Source organism: Halictus rubicundus, chromosome 9 (genome assembly GCF_050948215.1).
Source record: "Halictus rubicundus isolate RS-2024b chromosome 9, iyHalRubi1_principal, whole genome shotgun sequence".
NCBI lineage: Eukaryota > Metazoa > Arthropoda > Insecta > Hymenoptera > Halictidae > Halictus > Halictus rubicundus.
The window spans coordinates 3,356,031-3,377,307 of record NC_135157.1 but is presented as its reverse complement, the minus strand read 5'-3'; the positions used below and the strand labels follow the sequence as shown (position 1 = coordinate 3,377,307).

Below are 21,277 nucleotides of genomic sequence, written 5' to 3'. Positions count from 1 at the left end.
TACTCGGTGCGATCCGCGCCACAACGGCGGTATCCGCGCGCCGCGACGCGACGCGTCCAACCTCTTCCACCCTTCCACACCCCTCCCTATCAACTCGATTCACTGTTTCTATCTTTCCTCCTCTTCCATCTATCCCGCCCTCCTCCCCTTCCTCCTCCGTCGTTTACTCGATCTCTCTTTTTCTCGCCAACAGGCCCACGGTTGATCCTCGTCCGTCCCACGTGCCGACACGCTGTCGTCCCGACCGCGGCATCGCGCGCGACAGGAAAACTTTTCCGGTGCTCGACTTTCTTGATTCTATTTATACGGACTCATACATGCCGATCTACTCCCTTTCGGACCACAGATTTTCCGCGGACATTCAAAGAATTCCCGCGGTCCTTTTCGAACTTCTCCCGCATTCCCTTCCGCGGTGCATAGCCAATGAGAGTACGGTATTGCCGGGGTGTACCCGAACGGCATGCTAATTCGATACCCTTCTGGGTCAACCTGCCAAACTGTTTTCCCTACGGCCCATATAGGGCCACGCTTCATTACCGCCTTTTACCATAAAAATTCTATGAAATGGTATTAAAATGAAGGAGGAAATGAAATTGATAATTAAGTTACCTAGGTAGGGGAACAAGCTCTAGAATCGTAACAATTGTATAAGAAAAAATTTGCTATAGGTATCGATAACGAAACATATCGAAAATGTGTTTTGAATCTTAACTACTGTTAACCGAATGATCTATCGGCCATCGACACCTAGATAAGCAAGCCAAGTATTAATAACAATGATTTGGAGCGATTATCTTGTACGTCTATGTCACTGTAAACTGTGAATCTTTATAATTTACATATTCATAGATCGTTTTCTAAAAATTAGAAATGATGAACGTTGTTTTCATTAACCAGAGAATATCGTGAGCTATAAACGAAGCAAAGATACTTTTAACTGTCCTTCACTGTTTAAGAAGGAAAAACTTAAGGGAGTTCAGAAGAAACAGATTAAACGTCAGAGAATGTTTTTAAATAACTTTTCAATGTTATTTTATTCTTGCTGTTAGCTTTTTTTTTAGACGAAGACATGGACGACTTAACTTGACTTCTTAAAAGGTTAAAGTAAGTTAAGATCTTCATGATCTAATTATTACTAGGCGAACGGTAGGTGTAGAGCGATATCAATTGACGTTCGTTCAACGATTCATAATGAACCAACGTGGCTGTCAATCTTCGCGCTTCAATTAGTGCAAGACTTTAGCGTCTCTTCTGTTTCTATTTACACGATGCGATTTTTATCACAAGCCATTCAACCGTACGGTTATCGTTACCGTAATCGTAGTCTGATTGATTAGAATCGATTTCACTGTAGTAGCGGGTACAGTTCGATTTGTCAGTTAGCGCGTATGCTGATAACTGTCCAATTGCTTGCGTGAGATTGCGCAATTAGCGGTAACAAAGCGCGAGAGGATATTATCGGTGCTAGACGCTAGATCCTTGTTAGGAATTCAACCGTTCTATAAATGTCAACACATCGTATAAGATGTATGTACCGACATTTTTTCTTCGGATATTGCGAATAATTGAAATGGAATTCGAAAATGAGCGGGAAACCGACAATTAAACGGCAAGATACAGGATCTCTATTTTCGTAGAGGAAACCATTTCGAGAGGTCGAGTCTGCTAATAATGTAGCTGGGAATACATTTTGCACGCTGACGTCGATATACAATTTTGGATTGACATTTATGAAGCGAGAATTCCAAGCGTTTCTCGAAAAGTTTCCTGGCGCGCCATCTCGCGCACGGTAATCGAATCCGCCGCCAGTCGGTACAGTGTTTTCGAACCGACCTGCGACGGAAACATCCGAATTTGACCGAATTTCTTCGACGTGATATTAGCCGCAACAAAAAAATTCGTAACATTCGCGTAAAAACTTTTCGGTAGTGTATATATTTTTCGCGTTCCTTTTGTGATTCACCGTTAACCCGGAGGATTTGGTGACCCGTTAGTTTCTGGTGAGTAAACGAGCTCGTTAGGTTATTTTTTTACCCGCGTTTTGTGTTTCTGGCCCGTGTTCGGGCCTGCGAGTCCCTTTGACGGAACGACCCGTCGTATGTACGCGTATTGTTATGACAAAATACGATTAACACGTACCACGAAGGATACTCGTACCTCGGGATAAAACCAGTTTTCGTTACGCCACGATACTTTGCTCTTTGCTTCCGCTTTCGGTTCGGCAAACGCTTCCAAACACGTCCGATTTAATCTGTTGAATGTTTTTTTCGCTTAACCTAGACGAAATCTGGTACGCTGAATTACGCGCGATTCGTCGTCATTCCATCCCGTGCACATTTTCGAAACTGTATCTTTTATATGTAAATCGATCTTCGTCGTTGCGGTATCGTTTTTTCGCTCGTGAGCAGAACAGTTGATTTTATACGCGTGTTTGTATGCTTCTGCATTTTACTAGTTCGTACCATCCTTATGTTTCTAACTATGTGTTGTAATATTATGCTTTCTGCAGTATTAGAGGTTGCATGTTGATCAACAAGAATATTTTCAGCTGACTATTTCGAGGGAAGATTGTCTGGATATTGGGTGTCAATAATGGCAGATGAACAGCAACAGTTTTTTCTTAAATGGAATGATTTCCAATCTAATATGGTATCGTCGTTTAAACACTTACGAGATGAGAAAAGCTTCACGGATGTGACGTTAGCTTGTGATGGTCAGACTTGTAAAGCACATAAGATGGTGTTGTCCGCTTGTAGTCCTTACTTTAAGTCATTATTAGAGGTATGTTCTTGCTCTTTACATTAATTTGAATCGTTTAGGATCAGATTATTAACTGCAGTGAGGTGTTATAGGAAAATCCGTCCAAACATCCCATTATAATTCTAAAAGACGTCGCATACAGCCACCTGCAAGCTATTTTGGAATTTATGTACGCCGGAGAAGTTAATGTCTCGCAAGATCAACTTCCCGCATTTCTTAAAACAGCTGATCGATTGAAAGTTAAAGGATTGGCAGAAGCACCTGGTGCCATTAAGAGGGAAGGTTAAGAGATGCACATATAGTTGTGGTAAGGATTTATCATTTTATCATTATTGTAGAGAATGTTGTACAACTTAGACTAGAAATTTCTCGTTGCAGGATTTTGGGAAGCGTGCGGACTGAAAATGAAACAAAGTGTAATAATGTAAAGTGATCGCGTAAAGACATACCATACACTATAAAAATGAAACACACGTTACGTGTGCACAACTCAGTGTCCTCTGGTTCATGACTTGGATCAACACACGGCGACAATGTAAATTATGCCTTTCCTTAATCTCAGTTAATGTTAATGTTGTATTGAATGTATGTATACAGATATGGTAGAGACGAAATGTTGATGTTTGTCTTGAACCCATTGCGCCATACCGCAATGGCAGCAATAACATTAATTATTTTTTTAAAACAAAGTGCTGCAAAAAGAAACTAAATAAGTGGGTCACAAATAGTTTACAATACATGCTGACCGGGACAGTTTTGTGGATCAAACGGAAATGTTAAAAGACATCATTGCAACTACCTGTTCTTTAAAATGGATGTACTGACTCACTATACTTTCCTATGAGTGACATCACAGCAGATCTATTCGCAAGGTATTCAAATTTCTGCATGTTCGTATCGAGAGTACTAACAAACCAAAAATCTACTGCGTGTCTCTGATTGTTGAGTGTTCAAGAATTTTTTTACCGTAACTTTTTTAACGAGATCACGTTCGGTAACATTTATTGTACATTGTTTCGCGCGCGTACACACACACACACACACACACACATTGTTTCTCGGTGATCAATGTTTTTACCAACACGTTCTCTTGGCCAGCAGGCTTGCACGAAATTCGGATCGCATCGCGAATAGATCTGCGTCACTTCCGGCAATCCCAATGAAGAATGTTAAATCAAGTTTACTGGAAGTTGTAACGAGCGTGTCGTACATTGCTCTCTTTTGTTGTCCCATGAGTCGTTTTTCTCATTGCTGGGTACTTTACGATCGGAACACATTAGAAACCGAGAAAACCAAAACAAAGAAAAGAAAAGGAAATGCTCATTTCACACGTTCGAGATTCCATTCGGTACCAGTTACCTCTTCTAGTGACCATGATTTTTTACTTAACCAAATACTGCCAGTATTTGTACCGGCGTATTCACAATATTACCGATAGACCAAATTTATTTATGATAATAATATATTAAGGGTTGAATGTCTTAAATCGAGGGAAGGTTATTGTAATATAAGCGAAGCAAATTTTTGTAAAGTTGGAGCGCACAGTTCCTTTCCCCTCCCGACGAATCAGGATAATCCAAGAGAAATATAAAGAGACGAGGAAAATGTCAGGAAACATTATCGAGTCAAGAAAATGCATGCATTAGACCGCGGCGTGATCTACGCAATATATTCAAAATGTCCAAGCGCTTTCACCGTTTCTCGTTTTTTAAAGTATTAATTTTTTTTTTCTTGATATCCGTATTTGTCTTTCGCTTTATATACTCTTTTCTGATTTCTCGAACATCGAATGCTTTTCCGAACGAGATTCTTGGCTCTGCTTATTCGAACTGATATCTTCTTTTCGTTATCGACGATTTTTGTCGAGTTCAAATTACTTTTGCGGCTTGCGACATAGACAAAAAGAAAATAAAAATCCAAACGTACACATTGTCACGTCCGACGCGATCGATTAGTTTCGTTCCGCCACGTGTATCACGGTCTCCGAACTCGTTGCCTGACGAGTATTTCTCTAACACCGAATGCCACTAACTTAGGATTACCGCTCTCGAAACCGGAGAACGGTGTACAGGAATTTCTCGTAGCTTAGCCTTTATTTAATTCTGCGTCGGATGTTCTTGTGACTACCATATTCGTAATTGCTACTAGAACCGAGTAAAAACCCGAAAGAGAAAAGGAAAGAACCGCACACGGGATCCTTTGCCGGCAACACGAGGCATCGGCGAGCGTGATAACAACCGTTGTTGTGACTACGATTTGACGAATAGTACGAAATGGGACCAGCAGCAATTAAACGTCACGGTCATTGGAATTGACTTTTATCAATCTTCGTTGAATCGCGTTCTTCGTCGCGTGTCAATTTCTCACACATATAAGTTTTACTTTGTCCGAATGAAAGTAACCGATCGAAAGTATAAATCGGAAAAAAAAAGAAAAAACCGAAACAGAACATCTTCACTGTCATCCGATAGCAAGTCACCGAGAAAAACAAAACGCGAAAAAATGGCGATCCGTGTCTGTTCTCAGTATTTAAGACAGCCTTTAACGTTAAGACGGTTGGGTTCAGTTCCTACAATGACACGTTTATCGGGCATTTGGTGGTTGAAATGCGATTCGTACCGTGTGTATTTGCTGAACTGCGAAGTTGAGGTATATACATTTATTAGAGTAGAGGGAAATGTTATTACGAGTGATCGATTCGAGATATGTTCGCGACTTGTTGATAAGCCTTCCTCCACACACTTCTCTCCCGGTTCCGTTTTAGCCGACGCTTCCGTCGAGGGGCTTCTCCACGTAATCTCAATTATTAATCGTTCTTTTTCTTTTCGTTCGTTCATTACTTACCTGTCCCTTTGTTCGAATTCGTTTTCAGAAGTCCGATTTGCGATCTGTTCGTTCCATCGATAACTTCTTTTGCGACGAATCTTTCTCATTCTTTTTGTACTGCTACTTCCGTGAAATTGAACCAATGTTTCTTCCCCTGTCCTTCTTCTTCTTCTTTCCTTTGCTATCTTTTTTTTTGCAGACGATTATATATCGTTACCTTTTTCTAATTATACGACTCGATGATGATTATGATTAAAATATGACGATGTTGAGATATGAAATAAATTGTGTAAATATATCATTTTCGTAAAACCGTTGCTTTTCCCTTGTTGCCTTCCGACATCGGCCGGGAACACGCGAAGGATTAGGAGAAACTGACATGGACCACAGTTTTGCGAGAAGCATAGCGTTCAATTAATTAATAATAATGTTTAACAGCAGAACTACCGAGCACATAACGTCATATATAAACATTTTGCTTTATAATACTGATAAGATTGAACTTTAGTTTATTCTAGAATGAATTGAATTTTATGGTTTATTCTAAATAGAATGTCTCGTAACCTGTTAGTGCTCAAAGGACATTTACAGCTCTTTTAAAAAAGGCTAATAAAAAAAGAAACACTATGCGTTTTCGCGATACAAAAAATTCCACAATTGTATATATATAAAAGCATAAAGTAATTTATATAAGAATATATAGTAAAACTAACGTCTAGCGAGGTATGTATATTCGTTTCCAGTTCATCGTTGTTGGTCAAATACAGTTCATTGAAGAGTATGCTGGTATAGTTGCGAGTGTTCAATGAAAAACTTTTTCATATGAATAGTAACAGTTCATTCGAACATGTTTTGTTCAACACGTGCTCCAGTTTTAATGAAACCCATTTTTCTAGTTCTTCGTTCATTTGTTTGGCGCACCTAAAAACGAACATTCTATTAAAAAGAAAGTCCTCTAATTTATAGCATCTAGTTTCTGCAGAGTTAATCTTACTTGGTGCTGGATAGTTGAACACAGGATACTTGGGCGAGAAAGGAGTACTTGCACCTTGCACATAGTCGGATTCACCATGATCTTTGATGTGCTCAGCTCCTGACACGCATTCTTCATAAGATGGAGGTGCTGCATTCAAAGGGAAGACAAATATTCATGAAAAATACTAATTTATTTCCATTCACTGACTTCGCAACGTGTTGCTAAAGAAAATTTCACAAATAACATTCAAACTACCGGACACTCAGTAATAGGAATCTTAGTAATTTTACTGTATCACAAAGTAGCTCATTAATCTTTTTAATATGATACTCTTAAAAGAAATTATTAGATTATGTTACTGAGGATTACTTATTAGTAGACTGTAGATCTTATGCATTTATGAAGAAAATGTCTAGATAAAATGATTATGACAGTCAATCAAACTTTTCATTCAAAGTGAAAAGAATCATATGCAATGAAAATGTTTTACATAAACTGTTTAACACTAGGTTTATGCAGCACTAAGAGTGACTATTTTAAAATAACGAGAATGTGTCTATTCAAATTTTTAACCATTTCTTTTTGTAATATATGTTTACCCAAAGAAATAAATTTGTTGGATAATTCCTTATGGATGCAGTTTTACAATCTCAATAATTGTAAATTAAAAATATTAGACCATGTTCAGTAAACTTAGTGTTAATCAAATGTCTAGATGTCTAGGTTCTGCAGTTGAAAGAGTTTCGAGTGCAAAGAATTAAATCATTTATTTCGTAAGGATTTGTAAATATATAATTCTTGAATAATTAATACTCTTTCTTCTAGGACATGATTTTAGTAACACGTGTCACAAAGAAATATCATTGAATTTGGTTAATGATCACTTACGTATGTCCCAGTTTGTGGAAGTGCCAGCTTGGTCCTGAACAACAAAACCAATATGTGGTGGTTGTGCATTAGAAGCACTGGGCTCCGGCATTGGAATCGATTGACCAGGTTCTTTCGTGGTTCTCGGAGGTTCGCTAGGTACGCTCGGTGCAATGTACAGTGGCACGGATCCAATCAGAAGAGGATAACTCTTCTGAACTTTGAGGTGCCTGATTTGTTAACAAGGAAAACATTGAGTTCGAACGAAGGTTCATAGCGTTTTTAAATGGAAATACAAAGTTAAAGTTAAGACATTTATTCATAGGTTTATTCAATAACGTGATAAGTTATCTTAATAATGGCAAAAAGTAATAGAACAGAATGGAAGATATATTGTTGAATGTTGAATGAAAATTTGAATTTTAATTTAAAAATGCTAGGAATTTTCGTTCCAACCCAATGTAATGAACTTCTAAATTTGTTTTTCTTGGAAACCGAGCCACGAATAGGAAAATTTTATCGCATACTCTTGGCTCATTTTTCTGATTGTACCATGTATACTGAAACACCTTGTAGTTCGAATAAGTTGATGTAACTTTCTTTGTCTCAGGTACGCAGCTTGGAAGTGTTGGATCATATTGTCTAAACCTGCATTTAGTTTATCGACAACGACGAAAGAGAAGTTTATCATGGAACACATCAATTGGAAGAAAGATTGTGACGATATCAGTCATTACGCTATAGTTAAGCTGGACATGACGCGCAATTTCTCTGCGAAGCACAGCTTAGTATAAAACAATAGCTTTAGGATACTTTTTCTATTTCTTAATGGAAACTCGCGCTAATGACGCATAGCGGTGTACTACAGCAATTAAATAGATAAGACGCAATCGAAAGATATACAGTTCAATGCATTGGAAATCAAGAAAGTAAACTTCCGTCCGTTAGCGTTAAGATTATACTGTTTGATGGATGTTTAATCATGTTTCAAATTATCAACCAAATAAGATATTTTGTATTTGAACTTACGGTCCTGTAAAATGGATGACGACCTTTAGGTTGTAGTCCAAGTCTATAATTTTGCAAAATGATAAGTTGGACGGCGGTATCGGGGGAATTCTGATTTCCAAATTAGCTTGTCCTTCTGTGTTGAAAGGTCCTGAGTATGAACTGGACGTAACTTCGAAATTCTCGGTCCTGGTCTTAGAAGTTGCATGGAATCTAAGTGCCTTAAAGGAAAAATGAAGAGAACGATAACCATACGATTTTCAAAATCTCAATGGCTTCACTTACTCGTTCCAAAATTGTATGGACCTTCGTTATACGAACTTCGGAAGTAGTGTTCACGAAATTCACCAATGTGCCGATTATTTGTCCAGGAACATAACCAGAAGACGGTACTTGGATAGTTATGTTCATCGAGCCTATGCTACAGCAACAGCACGAGAAGCGTTTTTGAGCCTCGTCGTAGATTCCTATCTGTTCGAGAAAGATGATATTAAGTATAAAAATGAATTAGTGGTTCTCACAATTAATCAATTATATTTTTATTTTGAATTCAAATCTTTCAACCACTGTATTGGAGATGGTTGAACTACCTGTAAGGTAGGGTAACCGCATAGAAAGTGATGGAGATGTTGAGGAACAAAATGGTATTTTAGTTGCTTGTAAACTATTAATAAATTCGCGAATAGCGGTCTACAGTTTAATTTGTACACCTAATGATTTACTTAATGGTTCGAATCGGTGGTGTGTTGCAAGAGTAAAATGTGAATTCTTACGCATTTATCTCGATGTGTGTTCAGATCTAAAATGGAGACCACGGTGAACGCGGCTTTACATTCGTGATCGAATTTCCAGGGCCTGTTGATTACGGCTTTCACCGTGTATCTGATATGTCCGTACGTGTGTTCGAAGCTACTGGGAATATTACAGGGTAGATCAAATTGAAACGGAAACTGATGGTATCCCTCCGTAAGTTCTACTCTTGAATTCGCTGGAGATGTTGAAGAAAATATTGTACAATTTAAGAATATTCGCATGATTAAATACATATAATATGTAGGCTGCGGATATTTATGCATTTACGGTATTTTCCAATTTTATGCATCTAATTTCCGAAATCATTTAATCATGTATGCAACAAAAGATCAGTACATAATTATTATTTTTCCTAGTTTTTAAGACGTTGATAGTTGATTTATTGGGTTGTAACATAAATTCGTATGGTTTCAATTATAAATATGATTTAATTGTAACGATTTAGTTGTTACCCGTTGCAAATGCAGATAAGTATGATTATATACGGATTTATGTTACGACCTAATAAATCCTTGAGGAAAATATCCTTGGTATTCTTTAATCTGTAACTACTAACAATACCGGTTTCATATATGGTGTAGTAAGCACATACATATTTAGAAGTTGAAGGGTTTCAAAGGATTTGAAGAAAGTACAGTGGTAGTTGCACTCACATTCACGTGTACCCAATGCATCGGCGCTTATAGTGAAATAGTGTTGATCAGCAGAATAGCTTTCGGTGGTACTTGTGCTTTTGCCATCGAAATCGGTTGTACTTGATGATTCCGTCCAATGTACGATAGCTATCCCCTTGGCAACGAAATAGAGTCCTACATATTATTAATTAGTTTCATTATTAATTAGTATTCAATAGTAGTCAAAAAGTGATTACTGAATAACGAGGGTAAATGTTCTGTAGCATGCAATAATATCAAAGTATGGTATAAAATTACATTTACACTAAATCATTGCATTATTTCATGAAATTTAAACTTTCAAGATGTGATGATAAACCAAGTAATTAAAAAATTAATTTTTACCAATATCGCGTTAAGCTAATCGTGGATTTACTGTACATTTAATGTCACATACAATACGGAACTCTACTATATTTTCAATCTGTGAACGTGAATATTTCAGAAAAAATATTCGGTGTGCTTGGGGTGTTATTGAAAAATTTATTGTTTTAACGCAAACCCTTCGATTTGTGCAAGTTGCTCTTATAATTTTATCACCCACTCTACAACTAGTGTACACTGAAAATGAATGGTATTCATTCTAATTTAGCTCTAGTTTTATTACATATGTTCGAAAAATAAATGTATTCAATAATCTTCAGTCATGGCATCTTTTTAATTATAATAGTCACGAAATAAAAACTCTAAAACCAGTTATTTTGACTGGTTTTAGTGTTAAGCTTAACGTTAACTTTGTTCGAAAGCTGTGCTATGTGCCGAAATTGTAACTTTAACAGTTTAATAATATTTGGAGGATAATAATAGCGCCCGCATGTATAACCGAGGAATAATTTATGCACACACCTCGTAGTACGAAATGCGGGATATATTAGAATGATTCACTGTACAGTGATGTTATCGCTTATCGATCTTAAGCGTCATTGTTTTCTTCGCTATTACACTTTTTCTTTTTGTCAAGTACCTCAGAATGCATTACTTAGAATGCAAAATCTCAAACTACAGTGAGATAAAATCATTCAGAAAGTTCTTTACAAACTCAAAGGTTCACCAATTTGATATAATAAATCAGGTACATTTCAAACATTTATTTGTCCTATTTTTCCATCAATATTATCTCGAAACCATTTCTTCTATGAGAAACTTTTTTCTATATGCGGTGTACGATATTAGACGTAACTCACTGTAAATTTTCACAAAACAATATATGAATAAATGTTTAATTGAACATTCATTTCTTTACCCTTTTAAATCACCAAAACAAATAATCGATAAAAAGAAATAATTTGTTCTTTTTGCAGAATAGTTAACCGGTCTCTGTTTTCTATAAACATTTTCCAACTCTCTGACGTATGACATTACTTTCGATTAGTACGCTATTTTCATGGAAAGTTGAATGTTTCGTGACCACTGTAATCGTAGTCGGTGATTCACAATTGAATATTTTCCGCGTCACAATGTCGGTCGTAGATCAGCGCCTCCTGTTCAACATACGTTCTCTTATTTCGTATGCGGGTTTCGCGACTTACCTCTGACGGTTTTGTCTTTGGCCAGGTCCACGATAATTTTACCCGTCACTAATTCGCCGGGTTGGTACGCGGCGACCGGTCGATCGAACTCTATACGAAACGTCCTCAACGATGACATCCTGCTGAGAACTCGCAGAAAACTGGCGTCTTGCTTTGATCTTTCTTATCGAGCGAGTCCACTGGCAAATTGATGGAATTTTGTGGAAGGGGAAGCCAGAATAACGTGATTACACAGGCGTGTGAACTGTCTCCTCGTAACGTTCACGACTTAATAGAAGTTTCACGAGCAATTAGCCATGCTTTTATCCATGCTGATAGATTTTCCGTTATCTTGAGCCATGATTTCACTGCGGGGACTTCGGTAGACTCCGGACGAATCACTCTATCAATAACAACGTTAGCATAGGCGCGGCATATACGCTTAGCTTCAAAACGAAACACGAGGTCAAATAGAAAAATCGAAAATGCGCTACTGTTGACTTTCACAGAATCACTCGATTGTAAGAGGAATTTTTGAGTCGATTTTACAATGGGTTTCCATAGGAATTTTTGAACGTCCGAGAACATGAAAAGAGACAGTCGTACTTTATTGTAGGGACACTTGGGATGAAAAGGATGTAAGTTGATAGAATGATATGATTTTTTTTTGAGATATGAAATAAATCATGCGAATATGTAATTTTGTTATGTGACTGCAATACTTCAATCGTGTATAAATAATGCATATATTTACCACGCATATCAATCCCACGCTGTGTCATAATTTTAAGTAATCACAGGTGTGAAATTAACACCTTGCACTACGATTCATTTTACGGTTTCAGTGACTAGAACTTTTTTGTAATTCGTAATTTTCTAAAAAAAGGAGAAAATTTATATCTATTGTATACCTATATGTTCTTCAATAGCTGTACATTAGCAACGCCAAAATAGAATTTTATTTCGGTTTAAAGGTAATTAATAACATGCATATTTATTAGACTCTGCTCAGAATCTTCATCACGAGTATGACTCGATATTGTAGAGCAAGGGGTTAATGTAATTTTCTTCATGGCTAGTGGCGAATGCGTTAAAGCGTATGTTTGATCGTTGCAAGATTCCTGCGGCTCATTTTTGTAGTTTTGCTATCGTTTCTCTTGCATATCTAATAAAAGATACCGATTAAAATAGAAATCACTACTGGTCCGCTACATCTAAGCTCTTACCAATTGACGGATAATGAAACACAGGATACTTGGGCGAAAAAGGCATACTTGCGCCTTGAACGTGATCAGATTCGTCATCGTCTTTGATGTTCTGCGCTCCTGACATGCATTCCTCATAGGATGGGGGTGCTGTACATAAGGGGAAAATAAAATTTAAAAAAAAACGGCTAATTTATTTCCGAGCATGCATCGTGTTGATAAAAAAATTCTTGATTTTATAAATCCTATTTAATGTTTAAATAATTTATTTCGCAAGGCTTCTTAAATGAAGGAGAAAGTAGCTTAATTTGTAATCTAGATATAACCACGATGTGTTTTGAGAAAGACAAATACTTGTAGAGTTACTAAAAGTATTAATTGATTTAGAGTGATATTTAGAGTCTGGCTTAGCCCTGTGTCTTGGACAAGAGGAATACTTGCAGCGTTACCAGCGGTACTAATTAACTATGGTTTGTCTTTCCAAACATTTTTGGGCATACTTTTGCCCAACCTAGCAGCTGCACGTATGAGAGAAAAATTAGTGAATTTTGTTAATAGTTTCTTACGTATGTTCCAATCAAGGGAGGCACCAGCTTGATCCGGGATGACGAACCCAGGAGGCGGTGGGGGTAAATTAGAAGTACCGGGTATCTCAGGCATTGGCATTGTGGGATGAGTCGTGATATTTATCTTTTCAATAGGTGGTGTACTCGGCGCACAGTATAGTGGAATTGATCCAATCAGAAGCGGATAGCTCCTCTCAATTTTGCAATAGCTGATTTTTTCACGAAAAAACGTTTTAGTACAAGGTAAAACTACATCTGATCCCCGAACAAGAGTCTGGTAGTACACATGACAAAGTAGAACATGAATTTTCTTTGACTGTTATATGTAGCTTGGAATTCTCGAATTAGAATAGCTAACAAACAGGAATAGATTTAGATACTTATTTGTATTGCAATTACTGTTCATTTCCCAGACAATTATTTAAAGGGGAATTATAACATCGCCGCGCAATGTTTAAATAATGAACTAACAGTCTAAACATTTTGTTCAGTAACCTTAATTGTTACAGCGAAGCCCTTGAGAACAAAAAAAAAAATGTATTCTGGGATGAGAAAATTGGAAATGTTTGTGAAATTATTTATTTTGTTGTCTTCCATTAATTTGCTTTATGCTAATAATAAAGAAAAATAGTATTGCTGCTATTACTATTCCGTAGCTGATTATGAATGTTAAAGATAAAAGAAAACAATCGAAAGGAGCGAAAATTTTGTAGTGCCCCTGAAATCGAGGATTTAAACTTCCGTTCGGTTCGCACGAATATTATTCCGTTTAATGGATAATCTCACCGTATCTCGAATTATCAGTATTCCAACATGATAAGATATCTTATTCGTATGCATACTTACAGACCCGTGACATGGACGATAACCTTCAGGTTATAGTTCAAGTCTATAATATCGCAAAAGGGCAGGTGGGACGGTGGAATCGGTGGAACCCTAATTTCCAGATTGGCAACTCCTTGCGATGTAAAAGGTCCTGCGTACGAATTGGACGAAATTTCGCTATGTTCGGTCTTGGTCTTGCTAGTCGCATGAAGCTTGAGTACCTTTAAAGGAAAATGAAAAGGGATTTGTCGTTTGATATTGACCGCCTGCAATATAACACCCAGTCAGACTCGTGATGAGGATTTTGGGCAGAATCTGCAAAATATCTGTTATTTCTTTCTGTTAGGTCGAAAAAAAATTCTATTCTTTTGTAATGAATAGACGGCGAATTTTATGAACTTATAATAAAAACGAATAAGTTAAATTCCAAACTAAAAAGACATTAGAAGAATTTAAATTATTTATTGTTTTAATTAATTTTGAACTTTAATTAAAAAAATTGATTTAATCTATCATTATTTTAATTGATTTTAATTATTTAATTTAATGTAATGATTATTATTATCGGCTTTTTAAAAGAATTAAAAGAGAAAAAACGTTTTCATTTAATTTCGGTCTCTTACGATAGACTTGGATAATTATTATTTTGCATGAAAATCGGCAGTCTAGTAACCAATATTTAACACTAGGACTACCGAGCACTAAACGCGACTGATGTATCTTTCATTATAATGATGACAAGATTGGATTTATTCTGATATCGTACGGTTTTTATCATACTCTAGGCTTGTATAAAGAAGTTTGTTCGAAAAGTTATCAGGAAATCGTTTCTACTATCTCTATAATTGACACTTCTTTCAGGTTTAATCAAGTTCTAAAGTTACTTACTCGTTTCAATTTCGTGGTGATCTTCGTGATTTGAATTTCGGAATCATTTTTGTAATTCACCATAATGTTGATCGCTTGTCCAGGAACGTATCCAGAAGATGGCGTTTGGGTGACTATATTCATCGCGCCCTTATTACACAAACAGAAGCAGAAGGTTTCTTCATCTTCGTCGTAGATTCCTAACTGTTCGAGAAAGATCACATGAAGTATATAAATTAATTCGTGGTTCTCGCAATTAATCAATTGTAACTTTATTCTGAATCGAAATCTTTTAACTATTTGCGAAAAGTCTGTCGAACTATTTGTAAGATGGAGTTAACACATAGAAAGTGATGGAGATGTTGAAGAACAAAATGGTATTTTAGTTGCTTGTAAACTATTAATAAATTCGCGAATAACGGTCTACAGATTAATTTGTACACCTAATAATTTACTTAATGGTTCGAATCGGTGGTGTGTTGCAATAGTAAAATGTGAATTCTTACGCATTTATCTCGATGTGCGTTCAGATCTAAAATGGAGACCACGGTGAACGCGGCTTTACATTCGTGATCGAACTTCCAGGGCCTGTCGATTACTGCTTTCACCGTGTACCTGATGTGACCATGCTCATGTTCGAAACTGCTAGGGATGTTAGAGGGTACTTGAAACTGGAACGGAAACTGATGGTGCCCTTCCGGGATATTTATTCTTGAATCGACTGGAAGATGTTAAAGAAAGTATTGCAACATTCAAGAATATATACACGATTAAACGCATATCATAAGTAGACTGCGGATCTTTATGCATCTATAGAATTTTCTAGTTTTTAAAAACTACAACTGAACATTAACCCGTATGTCAATATTCGGGCACCCGCAGCACCTCGTTTCGATTTGTCTTTACAATTTTGAGTATGGCGCATCATAAAATTGCTATACAGTAGAATCTTGCTAGTTGCAACCTCGTTTATTGCACGGAATCCTCGTTAATTGCCTGCTAGCCACTCCTGAGGTGTTCAACTTTCTGGACAGAGTCGCCAGATTAAGACTTGCTTACCACTCTACCCTTTCCCTTCTATCGTACATGTGTCACAATGTCACGTGATTAATCCGCTACTGGCAGAGAGAGAGAGAGAGAGAGAGAGAGAGAGAGAGAGAGAGAGAGAGAGAGAGGGGGCAACTTTTCCCCTCAATTCGAGTCAATTCATCTGATCTGGTAACACTGGTTCTGGAACTCGTGGTGGGGATTGTAGTGGCTACGTAAAAGCAATAAGATCGACAGTACGAATCATTATGATTGGTTACCTCTTTCGTTGCACATCCTCTATTTTTGCATGCATTTCTGGTCCTGTTTTATGCAACGAGCGAGGTTCTACTGTATATTTCTACTTTTTCTGAATAATCATAAATTGATTTAGAAATTAGAGGCATACAAACGTGCCCTAGAACCATGAAGTCTAATAATTAGAATGTTATTTAATGTTATAGAAAATTTTAGGTATCGACATACGAGTTAACTAACACTGAGAGCATTTTTCCGCAGTCTACACATAAGTAAAATTTCCTTTTATACTTTTGGAAGGCGAAACACAAAGATATAGTTGCAACCTGCGTCTTGCATACATCGTGCTATGAACTGTAAAGATAAGAAAAAATATACAGAGAATGCTAATGGTTATTGTTATGCTTTTGTGTTTCACCTCCTAAGAATGCGGATTACTTGACCCTTTGAGGACGAACATCGATATAATATTGCTACGAGGAGTACAAAAAAATATCATGATACATGATCTGGATCTCTGAGGAAATTTTCCTTAGTATCCTCAATAATCCTGGTCCGCAAAGGGTAGGTAAATCCATTTAGACCTTAAACTAATTCAGTTAGAAGTTCACCGATTGAATGAGTGATTAAACTTACGTTCACTTGGTTCCAAAATATCGGTTCTTACAGAAAAATACTTCTGACTAGCGGAATAGGTTAGGCGTTCAGTCTCGCCTTTTCTTCTCCTTGTTTCCGTCCAACGAACAAGAGCCGCCCCCTTGGCAACGAAATAGAATCCTATATTTCATTAATAAGATCCAGGTGAATTAATCATTGTCCCTTTCGTTATCGTATATCTGAGTCCAGCAATGTATGTTCCACACTTGCATACTTTGTGCAATGTGTGTCACTATTTTCTCATAACTTTTCAATATTATTTTTCCTCCCCCTGTTTCGATTATTTGAAGTCATTTTAACACATTATCTACCGGTGACTATTTCATAATTTTTGAAGGTCTATGGTCCATGGCTAAGGAATTTTCAACAGATCTTTCAACAGCAATAGGAATTGCAATCATAAACCAACAAATTATCCTCAGTAACGTAACATAATAATTTCGTGAAATACACGTGAAATAGGAATCTCTACAAATAATAAGTTTCTGAATGACTATGCTGCATCAAACAAGAGATTCGAAATCTTTTTTAAAATAAACCCCCAAAAAATTATTCACTAATGCGGTAAGCAATGTGTTAATATATTCAAGAACACAGTAAGTTTCTTTCTACGAGATAATCTAAAATAACCACACAAGTTTTTGGATATTCTCAGTCGTTTATGTGTAACAAATTTTTAAAGCTGATTTCTTATATGGTAAGAAGATAAAATAAAAATTCAACACTTGCTGTTTTCAACAATTTCCCGATTTCCTATAAACCCGAGAATATACCCGAAAGTGTCTGACCACATAATTGTATTCAATAAAGTCCCACTATAGCAAGTTCATAATCTTAATAATTGCGTAATAAAAACACAAGACCAGTCATTTTGATCCGCGTTTCTAGCGTTGAGCTGAGATCAAAACAATGTTTGAAAACCGAGCCACGCAGTAATATTGTAATACTAACGATTTAATAATATCTTCGGGATAATTATAGGACGTACGTATTGCACGCCCACCTAAAATCGAGGAATAGTATTTAGTTACGTACAAATCGTTATGCAGAAATAATTTATATAAATCCTTTATATGTACGTAATGCTTGTGATATCAACGGGTTACATTAGAGCGATGCATTTATCGCTTTTGGTTATCGCAATTTCGATTTACCATATCGTCTCTTTATCTCAATGCATGAAAGCCTTTCTTAATCAACAAAACAGTACGTCAATCAAAACATGTTTACAGGAAGTACATAGGTATTTCATAACATTTCACCTTGCAATGCAATGCTGGTAATGAAGTTAGAAATCAGATCGCTGCCAATTTAAAAATTGGACTTATCAATTTAAGTAATAAATAAATTAATCATCGTATTTATTTAACTATCTCATTGCATGTTCGTAACTAGACTGCAGATATTTGAGCAAAATAAAAATTGTCAACCACAGGAAACAATAATCATATAAGTTTCCCTCTTACATTAATAATCTTAATAAGGTAAAAATTTTTTAATTCTTTTAATCTTTATACTGTTTTAAATTACACCAACTAGTTTTGTCATAAATACATATAATTCACGGTCTAAACAAAACACCACAAACTATTGTTTTCTCACTATTATTTTTTTTTCACAATAATTATTCACTTATATCGACTAAAAATAGTTTCTTTTTCTGGTAACAAAATAGTTGAATACTGTTTACTACAAACATTTTTCAATTCTTAAAAATTTCAAGAGTTACCAACCACTAAGTGTAAAGTTCTCAAACCATTTTATAAAAATTACAAGATCCCAGTATTTGGGTCTCCATTTTATTTTCGTTACAATATAAACACAATTTCTGCAAAGGTTTCTTTCTAGATTTAATGACAATAAAATAAAGAATTTAAAGTAGGCTATTTGACTCGTCTGGTAGTCGTAAATTTTGAATCGGTACACTATCATTCACGATCACTGCTTTGTTCGGGGAGGTACAAACATTGCAGTTTATAGGCTTTTTTGTTTAGGCGTTTTGTGGCTCTGAGAACCCCGATACCACTTCGGTGTCGCACCCAACCTTATCGTTATTTGATGAATTTAAGTGTATTAGCAAGAACAGAATATTCTGTATACTTCATTTCTACTACGGGTGCTCAATACGATTTGGCGGTTATAAATGTACATGAAGCGTGTACTAGAACGGTGGAAATGAAGTATACTACTACACTAACGTAGATTAATAGATTCATGAGCATAAATATCCTTACGTATTATTTCTCTAGATACTATGTAATAAAGCAATGTTTCTTTGGACAAAGTAGAATTGCACTAATATCGTAGAAAATTTGTATTGGCTTTATATTTTGGTTGAAAGAATTATAACAAAAACTAACACAATTAACTTCAATTTAAATTGTTAAAATGCAGTGAATTCTTATTTGTATAGACATAAGAAAAATACAAACACATTCAAGCTTATTTTATTGAAGTTACAAGTACTTGTTTCAAACGCAAGAAAAGACATGAATAGCAAATATCTGATGTGTACGCATTCAATAATTGCTAATGAAGCAGAGCATTAATTAAAAATATGTAAAACTATTGCAATATACCATCTTCAATTACATGAGTAATAAACCAAAATTAACTTTAATATATTTCGCATTTTTGTAATACATCCATACATTTCTGCAATTCATTCTTCAAATGTAGGCTCCAAATCATATTAAGGATCCGTAGTCAAAATGAAGTATACCGAATATTCAGTTCTTGCTAACACGTCTAAATCCGTGAATTATCAGTAGCATTGGATGCGACACCGAAATGGTACGGGGGATCTTAGAGCCTCCCCAAATGCTACAGAAAAGACTATAAGATGCAATGTATACACTGATCTTAAGTCTGTGTTGGTATACACCTGTACCTCGTTTGTCGTGATTGGTCTATATCTCGAGTATGTTCTATCCGCGTAATTCAGATGTCGACAGCGCCTCGTATTCGCACTGCATCTCTATTCAATACATAGTATTCGAAGCTTACCTCTGACTTTCTTGACCTTCGCTATGTCCAAGATAATGCTACCTGTTACCATTTCACCAGGCACGTAGGTGGCATCCGGCTTATCGAACTCTATACGAAACGTCCCCAATGAAGACATCGTGCTTAGACGTTGCTCGCGACTAACTGACTGTCAAAACCTACTTATCGAGCGAGTCTGCGTGTAGTCTGTGCGATTCCACAGGAAGGGGAAATGATAGCATTTCAGGCGTCCTTTGAAAACTAAATTCTGCACTGCCTCTGATTCTGGCGACGCGCAAGTAATCGATAGGTTCGGCTAAACACGCTTGAAAACATAATAAAACTCCAACAATTGTGTACAATTTCGAAGTGATTTCAAAGTTCCCGACCACTCTAAGCGATTCTATCATAAAGTGCCGTCTTCCTTCTTTAAATAATGAATAGACTGCGAGTTTTATGCATTTATGAGAAGAACGAGTGGTACAATTTAAAACAGTAGATACATTACATAGATGGGCATTTTTGTCTCAATAGAGACAAGGCCGTCTCCACTATAGCGCCCACTGTCCTCTTACAGTATACGCCGTTACCGCGTGACAATGAAGACGCGAGATGCCGGCGAAAACGACGAAGGTGCGCGCTGCATAAAAGATTGGTTGGTGGGAGAAACAGGCGTTCGAGGGGCCCCTACCGAGTCCATCACTGGTCTACATGGCTACTGTTTCTTGTAATTGGTGCCAAAGATGTTTACATTATAAATCTTAACTTCTCTGTTTTTATTTGATTGAATGAATTGCTTAGATTTTATCCAATTTTGTGGTCGCCGAATGGGCGGTCAACGTGTGAAAAAGTTCTGCGATTTTCAAAGTTCGTGTGTGAAATTTTCTACCGTAACAACATCGGAAACCGCGAATCGCATCCGACGTCGCTGTGACAATGAACTAGTAGCTCTTTGTTTTAATATTAGCCGTGTCGCGGTCAACTGTAGGTGGGAGCTTAATTTGCGAGAAGACCCGCCCATGCGTTTACCTGTTGGACGCGCTTACCGAAGTTCAACCGCACGCGCCGTGATAGTTCTATCAGGCCAAATTCGAGCACAATATGATGGCGTCGTAAACGTAAACCATCGATTAGCCCAAAGGGGATTCGATAGTCATAGTAGCTGTCTGGGGTTTTACAGGTGAATTTAATTTCCCTTAGAGAGACGCCTGCCTCTATGTTATAACTGGGCCAGATTTTATACATTTATGATAAGAACGAATTGATGTGATTTAAAACAGTAGAAATATTCAAAGAATTTGAGAATGTCGATATACATATGTATAGTCCTCAATTTATTAAGATTGTTAAAGAAGAGACGAAAATTGTATATTTCTCAGTATCTTACAGTTTATGTCAACAATCTTTATTTTTCATGGAAATCCACAGTTTAGTTATAACATAGACAAGAATAGTT

At 36.6% G+C, this 21,277-nt stretch overlaps 3 protein-coding genes across 4 annotated transcripts; 1 reads left to right on the top strand and 2 right to left on the bottom strand.

The window, feature by feature from the left end:
• Positions 1-1,843: 1,843 nt before the first annotated feature.
• Lolal (longitudinals lacking protein-like) lies at positions 1,844-5,178 on the top strand. Its single transcript, XM_076793455.1, has 4 exons — positions 1,844-2,000; positions 2,549-2,781; positions 2,853-3,067; positions 3,139-5,178. Exons 2-3 carry the CDS (start codon positions 2,593-2,595, stop codon positions 3,045-3,047), a joined length of 384 nt encoding a protein of 127 aa, XP_076649570.1. The 5' UTR covers positions 1,844-2,000; positions 2,549-2,592; the 3' UTR covers positions 3,048-3,067; positions 3,139-5,178.
• LOC143357163 (arrestin domain-containing protein 17-like) lies at positions 3,381-11,603 on the bottom strand. Its single transcript, XM_076793444.1, has 8 exons — positions 11,454-11,603; positions 9,904-10,059; positions 9,211-9,425; positions 8,723-8,908; positions 8,459-8,658; positions 7,451-7,659; positions 6,581-6,709; positions 3,381-6,507 (listed from the first exon to the last, which is right to left on the bottom strand). The coding sequence occupies exons 1-8, from the start codon at positions 11,569-11,571 to the stop codon at positions 6,491-6,493; spliced, it is 1,230 nt and encodes a 409-aa protein (XP_076649559.1). The 5' UTR covers positions 11,572-11,603; the 3' UTR covers positions 3,381-6,490.
• An 861-nt stretch (positions 11,604-12,464) lies between these two features.
• On the bottom strand, positions 12,465-19,970 carry LOC143357164 (arrestin domain-containing protein 17-like). Of its 2 annotated transcripts, XM_076793447.1 has the most exons (8): positions 19,843-19,970; positions 16,816-16,956; positions 15,402-15,616; positions 14,917-15,099; positions 14,050-14,249; positions 13,204-13,412; positions 12,659-12,787; positions 12,465-12,597 (listed from the first exon to the last, which is right to left on the bottom strand). In XM_076793447.1, exons 1-8 carry the CDS (start codon positions 19,958-19,960, stop codon positions 12,578-12,580), a joined length of 1,215 nt encoding a protein of 404 aa, XP_076649562.1. In that variant the 5' UTR covers positions 19,961-19,970; the 3' UTR covers positions 12,465-12,577. The 2 variants fall into 2 exon arrangements, with proteins under 2 accessions (XP_076649562.1, XP_076649561.1); XM_076793446.1 differs by lacking the exon at positions 12,465-12,597 and having other exon boundaries at positions 12,627-12,787.
• Positions 19,971-21,277: the final 1,307 nt, after the last annotated feature.

Bases quoted from the DNA above. Each gene is read 5' to 3' on its own strand.
- Lolal (XM_076793455.1), top strand. From the start codon at position 2,593: ATGGCAGATGAACAGCAACAGTTTTTTCTTAAATGGAATGATTTCCAA. The intron at 2,782-2,852 runs GTATGTTCTTGC...GAGGTGTTATAG, and splicing joins ACTTTAAGTCATTATTAGAG to GAAAATCCGTCCAAACATCC.
- LOC143357163 (XM_076793444.1), bottom strand. From the start codon at position 11,571: ATGTCATCGTTGAGGACGTTTCGTATAGAGTTCGATCGACCGGTCGCC. The intron at 9,426-9,903 runs GTGAGTGCAACT...CAACATCTCCAG, and splicing joins TGCATTGGGTACACGTGAAT to CGAATTCAAGAGTAGAACTT. The intron at 8,659-8,722 runs GTAAGTGAAGCC...TTTTCCTTTAAG, and splicing joins TCCATACAATTTTGGAACGA to GCACTTAGATTCCATGCAAC.
- LOC143357164 (XM_076793446.1), bottom strand. From the start codon at position 19,960: ATGTCTTCATTGGGGACGTTTCGTATAGAGTTCGATAAGCCGGATGCC. The intron at 15,100-15,401 runs GTAAGAATTCAC...TTTCTCGAACAG, and splicing joins ACGCACATCGAGATAAATGC to TTAGGAATCTACGACGAAGA. The intron at 12,788-13,203 runs GTAAGAAACTAT...CCTTATGTACAG, and splicing joins CTCCCTTGATTGGAACATAC to CACCCCCATCCTATGAGGAA.